Raw genomic sequence first — 13,626 nt, 5'->3', positions numbered from 1 at the left:
TGCTAATCATGCTAATCGCATGCTAATAACTTGTTAATGATGTTAGAAACATGCTATTGGCATTCTAGAAACATGCTAGCAACTGGCTAATCATGCTAATAGCATGCTAATAACTTGCTAATCATGCTAGAAACATGTTAGTAACTTGTCAGTCATGCAAATGACATGTAAATAATGTGCTAATCATGCTGCAAACATGCTAGCAACTTGCTAATGTGTTAGAAACATGCTAGCAGCATGCTAATCATGTTAATAACATGCTAATAACATGTCAATAACTTGCTAATTATGTTAGAAACATGTTAATGACATGCTAGAAACCTGCTAATCATGCTAATAGCATGCTAATAACTTGCTAATCATGTTAGAAACATGCTAATAGCATGCTAATAACTTGCAAATCATGTTAGAAACATGTTAGTAACTTGTCAGTCATGCAAATGACATGTAAATGTGCTAATCATGCTACAAACAAGTTAGCAACTTGCTAATAATGCTAGAAACTTGCTAGCAACATGCTAATCATCTATATAAATTTCAAAACTTTAAGCTTTTACAGCTGCTTTAAACTTTCAAGCTATGGCTTTCTAAAGCCAACCTAAAGTTAGTCTTTGTTGATCTAGTTAATCTTGTAAATACTCAAACAAGATTATAAACCCCAGGATTTACAAATGTAATGTGAAACCTAAATACCTGAGTAAGAACAATGTGAAATATGAAACAAGAGAACACCGGATTATGATTAAAAATGACTCTAGGTTAACTATTCAAAGTGTGAAAAGCCCTTTGGAATGACTCAAATCTATATTTGAGTTCAAATGATCAATCTTGCCCTCAAACAGCAAGACACAGAATCAAATCTCATTTACCATCTTAAGGAAATAAGGAAATGTGTCAACTAGTTTGCAGCGGATAAAAGAGCTCAAGCTCAAGCTCAAGCAAAACAAAGGCGTGGAGTCAAATTTAATGATTACCTCTTTGACCTCATTCGCTGTAGTGATTTACCATGGCTGTACTGAATGACTTCTCCCTTATTTAGATTAGATATGAGACTCTCTTTTATAAACGCAAAACAACAGAAGCTCTGTCTAATGCCGCTTTGCATGTGTTTTTGCCTCTTATTATGCCAGCCCTTTGCTCTGCACACTTGCCGTCTTGTGTTGCTGGTGTGCAGGTGAAGTCTATCAGACGTGAGCTTTCTAAGCAGTCGAATGAGCCGGATCGAGTGCTGCGGGAAGCGTCCCAATTCCCTTCTGATAGAGGGCTGTTTGCACTCTATTGGGCTCCAGCTGTTGCTAGGAAACCCAAGCCCAGCGGAGGCGTAAAGACTGGGCCGTTCATGCCTCGTTGTGGCACACGCCGCTGCCTTTCTGACCCAGATCAGAGGTCTGAAGTTCTCCATCGATCTAGATTAAGCCCTCAGGTGCATTGTGGGATCATAGTTGCTCACACATTGGCTTGTTGACACTAGATTTGCGATGTGAATATGAGTAGTTCACCTGTTAATACAAACAGGAAGCTTGTACATTGAAGGTGATAACGTTGTTTTATTTTAGTATCAAGGTGGTGCAACCATCAAGTCGAAAAAATCTTTTTAAAAATCTGTTTATATGTTGATTACATTTCACTTTGCATTTTCACTTTTTATTTAGAAATGTTAGTTTTAATGTCAATGTTTAATGTTTAGTTTTAACTGCCAAAAAAACAAACAAAAAAAAAAACAGGAAATCTATGCAACAAAATGGCTACAACAAAAAAATGAATTTGTGTGTGTTTTTATATATATATATATATATATATATATATATATATATATATATAATATTGTTTGCGCAACACAACTATTTTTTTTATTTCAGAGGTCATTTTTTTTATTGAAGATTTTGTAAATTATGTGTTTTTTTGTTTTGTTTTTTATTTATTTTATTTTGTTTTAATATTTCCTTTTTTGTTTTAGTAAAGCTGTCATTTTAAATGGCCTATTCATAATCTTTTTATTAGTTTTTTCATTTATTTTTTATTTAGCTTTATTTTAATTAACAAAAATATTTATATTTATACAGCAAATCTATGCAAAAAATTGGCTACAACAACAAAAAATTCATTTGTTATATATATATATATATATATATATATATATATATATATATATATATATTTTACTTTTTAATAATTTTTTAATTTTGTGGCAACACAATAATTTTAGTATTTATTGATTTATATGTTAATTATATTTTTAAGTAGCATTTTTTATTTAAAATAATTTTACATTTATTTTAAATGTTAGTTGTAATACTGCCAAAAATGTAAAAAAAAATAAATAAATACAGAAAATCTATGCAACAAACAATAAAAATATATAAACAGCAAATCTATGCAAAAAAAAGAAAAAGAAAAAATATGTATATTTTTTTGTGGCAATTTTTGTTTTATGTTGTTATAAGTGTTTTCATAAATGTTACGGTTTAATTTTATTTTAATATAAATGAAATATTTTGGCAAGCTAAATTATGGAAGTTTATTTTTAGTATACATTTAAAAATAACATTTCAGAGCTGTGGCGTAGTATTGTAAAATTATGAATTTCACCACAAAAATAATAATTTTTTCTGTGAAAAAAATGTTAACTATTTTATTTAGTTTTTTTATTTTATTTTTGTGTTTTTGTAGTTTGCATAATTTCATTTTTTAGATTTTGTAAATTATGTGATTTTTTTTATTTATTTTGTTTTAATATTTCCTTGTTTTTTTTTTAGTAAAGCTGTCATTTTAAATGGCCTATTCATAATATTTTTATTTGTTTTTTTTCATAAATTTTTTATTTAGCTTTAATTTGTTTGTATTTCAGTTTTAGTGTTGTTATTCCTAAAAGTTTTACATTTATTTTTATTATTTCCTATTTGTAAGTTTTTAAAGGTTTTTATTTCAGCTTTATTTTAATTAACAAAAATATTATTATTTTATTTTTTATATAAATAAAAATATTTTGTTTTATTGTAAAAATCAAAATTATGGAAGTTTATTCATAAAAATGCAGCAATCGGTTCATTGTAAACTTATTAGTTTTACCACATTAATAATTCATTTTAATGATAAGGATTATAGTTTTTGTGAATTTAGAGTAAGATTTTATATTTACATTTTCATTTAGATTAATGTTTTTCTAATTTTATTTGATGTTTTATAATGTTATGTGATTTTAAATTGTCTTTTATTTTTATATTTTCATTTTCATTTATTATTTTTTTTTTATTTAGCTTTAATTTATTTATTTCAGTTTTAGTGATGTTATTTTTGATTTTCATCTAAAATTTAAAAATGTATTTTTTAATTACAGCTTTATTTTAATGAACCAATGTTTTTTTTTATTTATTTAAAATAAAAATATAAAAACTTTCTAATAAAAATCTTTTCTCTGATTTTATGTTTTAGTAATGTTATATGGTTTTAAATTGCCTTTTTATTTTTATATTTTCCGTTTAGTAGTTGTAGTTTTATTATTATTTTTATTATTATTATTTTTAAATAGCTTTAATTGATTTGTATTTCAGCTTTATTTTAGCTTTATTTTAATAAGCAAACAAATAACAAAAGTCTAAACTATGGAAGTTTATTCCTAAAAATCCAGCAATCACTTAATTGTAAAATCGTCAATTCCAGAATAATTTTAGTTTTATTTTATTTTTGTGTTTTTGTAGTTTTGTGATTTAGAGTAAAATGTTATATTTTAATAGTTCTTCATCTAATATTTTATTTTTTATTTCAGCTTTGTTTTAATGAACAAAAATAATTTTATTTTATTTAAAATAAAAATATTAAAATCTATTTTTAAAATTTTGTTTTAATATTTCCATTCATTTTAATTTAATGTTTTACTAATGTTATGTGGTTTTAAATTGCCTCTTATTTTTATCTTTTCAGTTTAGTGATTGTAATTTTTTTATTTATTATTATTATTATTTATTTAGCTTTAATTGATTTGTATTTTAGCTTTATTTTAGCTTTATTTTAATTAACAAAAAAGTGCAGCAGTCACTTTACTGATTATTTTAGTTTTATTTTATTTTTGTGTTTTTGTAGTTTTTTGCGATTTAGAGTAAAATTGTATATTTTCAGTTTTCATTTTAATTTAACTTGCAATTTTGTGATAAAAAAATACATATATTTTATTTGAATAAAAATATTTTGTTGTTAACATAAAAACAAAATCAAAGAAAATTAAATTAAGTTTAATAATTTAATTTAATTTAAATTAATTCAATGCATTTGCCAGGCACGTTTATCCAAAGCAGCATACATTGCATTCAAAATATTGTTCAAGTTTTTATTACTCCACAGATAACCATTATCCTATTCATAATAATCCATCATTAATACATGCATCTCCGACTACCCTTCCATCAGTCCACTCATCTTCTTTTCCACTCACTGACTTCGTCTTTCTCTCGATGTGCAGAAGCGTCAGATTCTGGTCACACTGGTGGAGATCGCTCTGCCGCTGCTCTTCTCAGCTATCCTGATCGTCCTGCGGCAGAAGGTGTCCTTCATCAACTACCCTAATGCAACGCACTACTACAACTTCCCTCTGAACGAGCTGCCGCTCTCTCTGTGCTACCAGGGCCTGCAGCTGGCCTACGTGCCCTCAAACGCCAGCGTGGTGCGGCAGATCACCGACGACGTGCAGCAGAGTCTGTCCGGCTGCATCAGAAGCGGTGAGAGCTTTTGGGCTAAAAGTATTGAAATGTGTTCAGGAACACAGCTGACACATCAGAGCTGTGGTCTAGTGGTTAGCACGTCTGGTTTGGCTTGCATAATTGGCTGATCTCATTATCACATGTCTCTGTATGGTCTCTAAAAATAGCAAAATAAAAAGAAACAAAACTGACTTGACAGAAAAATATGGAAACATGACGAAGCAAATAATTTATTTTATTTTTATTATGTTTTATTTTTTAATTATTATTGTCAACAATGACAAAAAGACAATTATTTACAGCAAATGTAATGCATGCATTTAATTGGCTGCATGGAAATTCTGCTAATTAATAGCAATTTTATTTAAATTTTTATTATTACATTTTTTACATTTTTATTTAATTGTTTTAATATATTTTTTTTAAATATTGCCAAAAATGACAAAAATAAAATTATATATATATATAAAGTCTGCTAATAGCAGGAAATTTTATTTTTTGTTATAGTTTATTTTTTATGTTATTTTGTTTATTAATATTGTCAAAAATGACATAAAGAAAAATATATACTGCAAATATAACTTATGCATTAAATTGTCTGCATGGAAAATCTGCTAATAGCAATTTTATTAAAATTTTTATTATTACATTTTTTTACATTTTATTTATTATTATTTTTTTTAATATTGTCAAAAATGACAAAAAGAAAATCATGTACCGCAGATATAACATATGCATTAAATCGGCTACATTGAGAATCTGATAAAAGCAGGTACATTTATTTAATTTTTTTATTATATATATATATATATATTTTTTTTATATTATATTTTATTATATTAGTATTATATTTTAAATTAAAATTGTCAATAATGACAAAAATATATACAGCAAATATAACGTATGCATCAAATTGGATGCATGGAAAGTCTGCTAATAGCAGGGAATTTTATTTTTTATTGTATTTTATTTTTTGTTATTTTTTTGTTAATATTGTCAAAAATAACAAAAAGAAAATTATGTAGCCTACCGCAGATATAACAAATGCATTAAATCGGCTGCATTGAGAATCTGATAAAAGCAGGTGAATTTGTTTTATTTTATATATTAGAATTAGTATTCTTTATTTTTAATTAAAATTGTCAATAATGACCAAATAATAATGACCTATATATATATATATATAGCAAATATAAGGTATGCATTAAATTGGATTCATGAAAAGTCTGCTAATAGCAGGGAATTTTATTTAGATTTTTATTATTTTATTTTCAGAAAATCTGCTAATTTGATCTTTTATGTTATTTTTTATTAATATTGTCAAAAATGACAAAAAGAAAAATGTGTACCGCAAATATAATGTATGCATTAAATTGGCTGCATGGAAGATCCGCTAATAGCAAGGAAATTTATTTTAATTTTTGTTATTTTATTTATTTATTTAATTTAATTACATTTTTTTTTTTTTTGTCAAAAATAACAAAAAGAAAGATATATACTGCAAATATAATGCATGCATTAAGCTGGCTGCATGGAAAATCTGCTATGATTTTGTATTTTATTTATACTGTCAAGAAATTATAAAAATTAAAAAGCGGCAAATATATGCAACAAAAATTATAATAGCAGAAAAATAGATTTTTTTCAACTTATACTGTCAAAAATGAAATAAACATGAAACAAACTGACTACAAGGAAAAGTTGGAAAAAGAAAACGTATTTATTTTTGTCCAAAAATGGCAAAAACCAGAAAGCTATTATATAACATGCATAAAATATTTATTTTATTTTGTTATAGATCTTTATTTTTTGTTGTATTTTACCTACACTGTCAAAAAAAAAAAAGAAATAAAAAGGGTATATTGAGGTTTTGTGAATAAATAGCATCATGACCCTACTGAAAACCTCATGGCCTCTTTCCCCAACATAAATAGCCTCTGTCCGACCCTTGAATTGTCCTGATGCTTGTGTTTATGAGCTGTCATAAAAGCCTGCAGGGAAATATGCAGGTGGTGAGTCACGTAATAAATGACTATTTGGGCAGCGTCGTGGTCATGTGACTCATGCCGAACCCTGTTTGCTTCCTCATGTCGCTCTGAGCGAGGAGATCCATAATCTGATGCCTCAACTTTGACTGTAAAATGAACAGCTTGATGGTGTTAAAGTGCTGTGTAATATTCACAAATGACTCGCTAACTGAATATCCTGCTTTGAAAGAGTCTGCTGCGGGGCTGATGTAATGAAAGTCACTGATTTTGACATTTCGAGCCAAGGCTTGTGGGATAGTTGAGATGAGGAGCTTTCAGGCAAACACATCATTTATCTGAAATTACAGAGCTTTAAGTAGCAGTTCATTTCTAGATGGACATGATGAAAGCTACTAATGATTTACCCTCTGTTTTTCAGAATGGTGACGACTATTTAAGTAATCCAAAGGAAATGGCTGAACATTTTAATAATTTTTTTGTCAGTATTGGTCCGAAATTAGCCAATTTAATTCCAGATAGTGATGGAAATCCTTTGGATTTTATCCATCGGTCATTTCCTGTTATGTCTTCATTTAAACCTATTGATGGCCATGAAGTAAGTGACATCATTGATCAGTTAAAACCTACCGCAGCGGGCCATGACAATATTTCAGCATACCTTGTCAAACAGGTGAAGCAATCCATTCTGCAACCACTTTCTCATATTATGTCTTTGTCTCTGGAAACAGGAGTTGTGCCAGATGAGTTCAAAGTTGCTAAAGTCATTCCCTTGTTTAAAGCTGATGATCCTTGTTGTTTTACTAATTATAGACCCATTTCTATTTTGCCATGTTTCTCTAAAATATTAGAAAAAAATCATACATAAAAGGATAATTTCTCATCTAGATTCTAATATGATTCTTTAGAACCACCAGTATGGCTTTCGAAAAAATCATTCAGCTTATATGGCTCTACTTCATCTTATTGATAAGGTTATTTCTGCACTTGAAAATAATGAGTTCACCTGCAGTATTTTTTTGGATTTTTCAAAAGCATTTGATACAATAGATCTCAATATCCTCCTTGCTAAATTATACAAATATGGTTTCCAAGATATCACTTATAAATGGTTATCAAGTTATATTTCAAATAGATCACAGTTTGTTTCTTTTAAGGGTTATTTTTCCAATAAAGCTAAACTACAATGCGGGGTCCCACAGGGGTCTATTCTTGGACCACTGTTGTTCCTCATTTATATAAATGATATGTTTAGTGTTTCGGATGTGCTTTCCCCCATCATATTTGCGGATGATACAACCCTTGTTCTTTCACATTCACATTTTAGTACGTTAATGAGCAATGCAAATATTGGCCTAGTTGCCTACACTGCTTGGTTCAAGTTAAATAAATTATCTTTAAATATTAAGAAATGAAATTTTGTTATTTTCAGTGGCAAAAAAACATACCATAAAGAACTAGCGCGAATTAAAATTGGGCCTACTGAGATGCTTCAGTTAACAACAACAACATTTTTAGGAGTTATTATTGATGAAGGTTTGAGTTGGAGAGGACACATAGACTTTGTTTGTGGCAAAATTAATAAATCAATTGGTATAATACGGATTAGCCATCTTGTTACTACAAAATGTCTCCGTACCCTATATTATAGCTTAATTTATCCCTATTTGTCATATTCTAACATGGTGTGGGGGAGCACATTTCCAACAAAGCTACATAGAATTCTAATTCTCCAGAAGCGGTTTGTCAGGATAGCAGCTCGTTCAGATTCACACACATCTTCAGCTTCGCTATTTAAGAAATTGCAGATTTTATCAATTTTTGACATTAACATCTTCCAAATATGTGTTTTCATGTACAAATAATTTTTATCGGAAGGAAAGATTCCTGGCCAATTCACGTTATACTTTAAAGCTAACTCAGCTGTTCATGCCCATAATACTAGGCAGGTAATGGATCTCCATCCTCCAAATTTCACCACATGTGGAGGCCAATTTTCAATAAGATTTAAAGGTACGCAGATATGGAATAGATTTTCTCATGTGGCGAGACAATGCACCTCAATAGAGAGCTTTAAAAGAGTTTTAAGAGGTTTGCTGATGAACTAGCTTGTGCAGTTAGTTGATTCTATATTTTTCAGTGTATTTTCATTTTACTGTGAAATGCTTGTTGTTTTATCACTAGTATTATCGTGACATATTTTTTGTTTGTTTTATGAGTTGTATTATATTGTGTTTTGCATTCTTTGGCTAAGTTTTATCTTTCTTTGGTGGAGGCTTTAGATAAGCCATACTGGCTTTTTGCCTTCTCCGGCACTTAATATGCATCAGTATGTCCTTGGTGTTGTATTTCTTTTTTGTGCAAAAAAAAAAAAAAAGCAATGGCTTGAGGATAAATTAAAGGAACACTCCACTTTTTTGGAAATAGGCTCATTCTCCAACTCCCCCCGAGTTAATAAGTTGATTATTGATAATGCAGTAGACATTTTGATTCATTGAGTCATTTGACCATGTCAGATGGATCATTTTGACTGATTTGGACTATTTCATTTAATAAAAATAGGTCATTTGTTTGTGAGCAAAATGAATCTAAAGCACCCCCTGAAATTTGGAGGGCTATATATTACACATGCTTGCACTTACACATATGAAACTCTTATCACGTATAGAACTCATCGATCTGAACAATTTTCGCACTACATGTCATTAGCTCCTCCCAACAGGAAGTTGGTTATTCTAAGATTTGTGAAAAACGCATGCTGTGAAATTTGATATACTTGTAGGTTCTCCATCCGATCACCACCAAACTCGGTCAACATGATCTCAAGACATTGGGCATGCTAAATTGTGAAGGGATTTTTGATATCTCAAACAGTTTGGCCGTGACTAGGTGACAAAATTATGGTGAAAAATGAGAAACAGGAAGTGCCTAGTAAAATTTGCATCCTTTATCTGATTTTGATCAAACTTCATGAGTTTTTCCATTGTATGATGCCGATCACATGAATGTGACTATTAGGAGTCAAAGTTGTAACGTCACCAACTGAAAACAGGGAGTGTGTCTCTTTTAAAAATGCTTTGAAATTACATGCTTATTTTTATCTGATTTGCTTCAACAGATAATAATGACAAATCACAACTGATGTAAAACTGCTAAGGGATTTGTTGCCATGGCAACGTGTCAAACTTTTAATATTCTTTTCAGGTGTTTTTGAGGCTCTTAACTTGTTTAAAATTCCAAAAACTCGACACATCAGCATTAATGATAGACACTGGCAAAAGCTCATAAATGGGCATGAAGGAGGCACTCTTTAGCACCTTTCTGACAAAAGTGGAAGGGGGTTAGTTTTTCCTACAGTCACCAAACTTGGTACATGTATTGTTCTCATCAAGACAGACAGGAACAGGAAGTTGGCTATTTTGGTTTGAATGTGAATTTTGTAAAAAAACAGGCCCACACATACAGTTCACACCAAACATTGTCTACATCATGACAAAACATTGAGGAACCTTAATTGAGCATCCAAACACTTGAAACCTTTTAACATACAGAGAACAAGGCATTCTGAGGAAACATGCTTAGTTTTATGAATTTACTATGCTCTATGGATAACAGAAAATTTAAAAAATATCAGACATCTGATCTCACTCTACTTCTGTGTGTGTGTTGGGTGTACCAGATGGTAACAGTTCAAAGTGGGAGTGTGCTGGATGTGAGTGGTCCAGAGTGATTTTGCCAGCCCTTTTGCTCACTCTGGATAAGTACAGTTTTTGGAGAGTAGAGAGGGTTGTAATAGTGATTCGCTCAGCAGTCTGGACTAGCTGACGTAGTTTTCTGAGGTCAAAATTGGTAGCAAAATTACTAGATGTTACTGAAGTGCAGAGGATGGATTCGATAATGGCAGAGTAAAACTGTTGAGTCAATGTGAGTGTCCCACTTCAAGTCCTGAGAGACTGTGGTCCCCAGGAACCTGAACATACCCACTGTTGTTACAGTGCTATCCATGATGGTGAGTGGGGGGAGAGTTAGAGTTTCTCCTAAAGTCCACGAACATCTCTACAGTTTTGAGCGTGTTGTGCTCCAGGTTGTTTATACTGCACCAGACAGCCACCTCTTTATATATATGAGTAATATCACACAAGTAGGTGTGAGATATGGCTGTATATCAGCACTGCTGTGATTCAGGCGTAGGTAAGCACAGTTTGCCAGTATACACCCATATCTCAAGTCTACAGGTATGATATTGCGTTTATACAACAGTTTGACGAGTCTTTAAATGCATAGGAAACATCAACAGAGTGTCTTTAAAAACCCTCTTTTGTGCAGAACTACTTCCTTCCACCATGGATTCAAATCTCAGCTTGCCAGCCAGTTGAAGATCGAACCCCTACTGGAGAGCTGCTTAGTGCGTTTGTTAGCTGCATTAAGCTGATGTTGAAACTGAAAGTAATTTCCGTTTTATTTTTCAATATAAAAGTCCTTACTGCTGACGCGTAAAACATTCTCTTGTCGCCATCTAATGGCGGAACAATACAACTAAATTCAACATCACGATCACACACACTGTTTCTCAATACTAAACACTTTTAAATACTACTATTATTTAGTATAAAATTCATTTCAGTCCAAAGTACAAAGACAGCCATCTGATATACAGCACTGAATGATGAGATTTTACCAAAACTGTTTGCTCTGGAACAAATAATAGATTAGTGAGACCAAAGACTGCCCATTAGATTCACCCAAAACGAATATCTCATGTTTAACCAGTTTAGAGACATCAGAGCCAGCAGAAGAAATGGCCAAGGTGAGACTGCTCTCATGCGGGTTCATGAGTGCAGAACGGCCACTGACGATCTGTGAAAACCTCTTAAAACTAGCTTTGCATGGTTAAAAAACATACTGCTGTTATCACTTAGAGTGTACTCACTTTTGTTGCCAGCTATTTTGACAATAAATGGCTGTATGTTGAGTTATTTTCAGAGGATAGTAAATCTATACAGCTATACAAGCTACACATTGACTACTCTAAAATATATCCAAGTTTCATTTCTATAGTTTTGTCCCTTGAGAAGATTTTCTAAAGTGGTTGCTGAAAAGTGAGGGGTGTGCTCACTTTTTTGGTAGTTGACAATAAGGACACTGTTATCAAATGTTTTTTTTAATAGTAGTGTTGAAAAACTCAAATGTTTCAGAACTAGAGCTGGTTCTTTATTTCAACCATAGACAATAATCAGTTTCAGCAGGACTTCAAAAGTGGCTTTATTGCTTATTTATTGTTATTAACTCTCTGTTGTGTTTACACTGACACATATAGCACAGATGCTTCCTGGTTGTGCTTCGTTTTAAAGGAATGTTGGATTTGCTTGTTGATCCTCCAGGTGCGGTGAGATCAGTTCAGGACGGGACAGACCGCTGCAAACCTTACAGGAGACAGGGGTTGCTCTCTCTGAGCCGGTTTAACCGGCTCAACCGACGCCTCATGTTTTCACAAAGAAAGATGCTGTAAGAGAGATACTGTAACTAACAAACAGTCATGTGAGACCAGCTGGTTACATGTTAGATAGACATTTGACCCAGATATGAAAAATTTCATTATTTTTTCACCCTCATGTGATGTGTTTTTGTAAATAAAGAACGATAAAGCAACAATAAAAAGTACCAAAGAATCCAAAGAATTAAATGCTTCTTGAACACATTCCTTTTTTTTGTTAACAGTATAGCCGACTTTTCATTTTTGTTCAGATATTGTTGGAGTCTAAAGCATGCCGGTATGTGTGTGTGTGTGTGTGTTTAATTGGATTTAGTTGGTAAATCCCAGTCGTGACCTGGCTGAATTCCCAGTTTTGCCTAGTGTCTCATTAGCTTTTCCTTTTAACATTATTTTCTCTTGGAAAAAAGCGATGGTGATATCATTAACATATGTTTCCAGTAGGCTGACAAATCCTAAAATCAATTATTTAAAGGTCAAACAGTGAGCCAATGTCCACACAGCTGCTTTGAAGGTCACATGGTTTCGTATGATTGCTTAAAGGGTTGCGTTTCTCATCGATTCGTCTATTTTTATCAGTTTAAACCTTAAACTTAACGCATGTAACAATATGAACATGAACATAAAATTATAAACGATTTACATTTTTCTGAGAAATCTTTGTTTTGCTGTCATGGTGCTCAAATGTTTGTTTTTAGGTGTTTTCTTCCTGTCTGGTGTGTTTAAGTATGAGCTATAGTAACTAGTGTGGCATTAAGCATGTGTCTTGTCTTGTTCTTGTTTTCCAGTGCAAGGCTTTGAAACAGAGGAGCAGTTTGAGGAGTTTGTGAAAAATGACCCAGAGTCTGGAAAGATCTTGGCAGCCATTGTGTTTGAGCACCAATTCACACACGACGATGAGCCGCTTCCTCTGCAGGTGAGGCGCCACGGAACAGACTGACTTGTGTGTTAAAGGTTGTATCAGCGATTTCTAGCCTAAAATATAAAGTGTCAATTTCAGCTGACCTTTCTTCATGATCCGCTCGCTGCCCGCCCCATAAATTGTCTGTGAAAAAAACGCGTCTCTCTGGTCAGCCTAGGGTCCGTGATATGCCAAAAAAACAATCGGCGCTATCAACTATTCCACAGATAAACAAACAGTGTTCCAACCAATCAGCGTCAGGGATTTGGTGTTGTGGACTTTCCTACTGGTGCTGGGATGTGAGGGAGGCGGAGCGAAAGTCCACAACACCAAACCCCTGACGCTGATTGGTTGGAACACTGTTTGTTTATGTGTGGAAAGGTTGGTAGTGCCGATTGTTTTTTTGGCATATCTCGGACCCTAGGCTGACCAGAGAGACGTGTTTTTTTCACAGACAATTTATGGGGCAGGCAGCGAGCGGATTGTGAAGAAAGCTCAGCTGAATTTGACACTTTATGTTTCAGGCTAGAAATCGCTGATACAACCTTTAATAAA

General features: G+C 31.9%; 1 protein-coding gene across 1 annotated transcript in view; it reads left to right on the top strand.

The window, feature by feature from the left end:
• The window catches only part of LOC141292250 (phospholipid-transporting ATPase ABCA3-like), an 87,486-nt gene that overhangs the window by 9,217 nt on the left and 64,643 nt on the right, over positions 1-13,626 (top strand). Inside the window, exons 3-4 of the mRNA XM_073824251.1 lie at positions 4,457-4,712; positions 12,959-13,086. Coding sequence (XP_073680352.1) covers positions 4,457-4,712; positions 12,959-13,086 — 384 coding nt within the window. The remainder of the gene's footprint in view (positions 1-4,456; positions 4,713-12,958; positions 13,087-13,626) is intronic.

The sequence above is a fragment of the Garra rufa genome, chromosome 19 (genome assembly GCF_049309525.1).
Source record: "Garra rufa chromosome 19, GarRuf1.0, whole genome shotgun sequence".
In the NCBI taxonomy this organism is placed as follows: Eukaryota; Metazoa; Chordata; class Actinopteri; order Cypriniformes; family Cyprinidae; genus Garra; species Garra rufa.
This window is presented reverse-complemented; position numbering and strand designations above follow the sequence as displayed.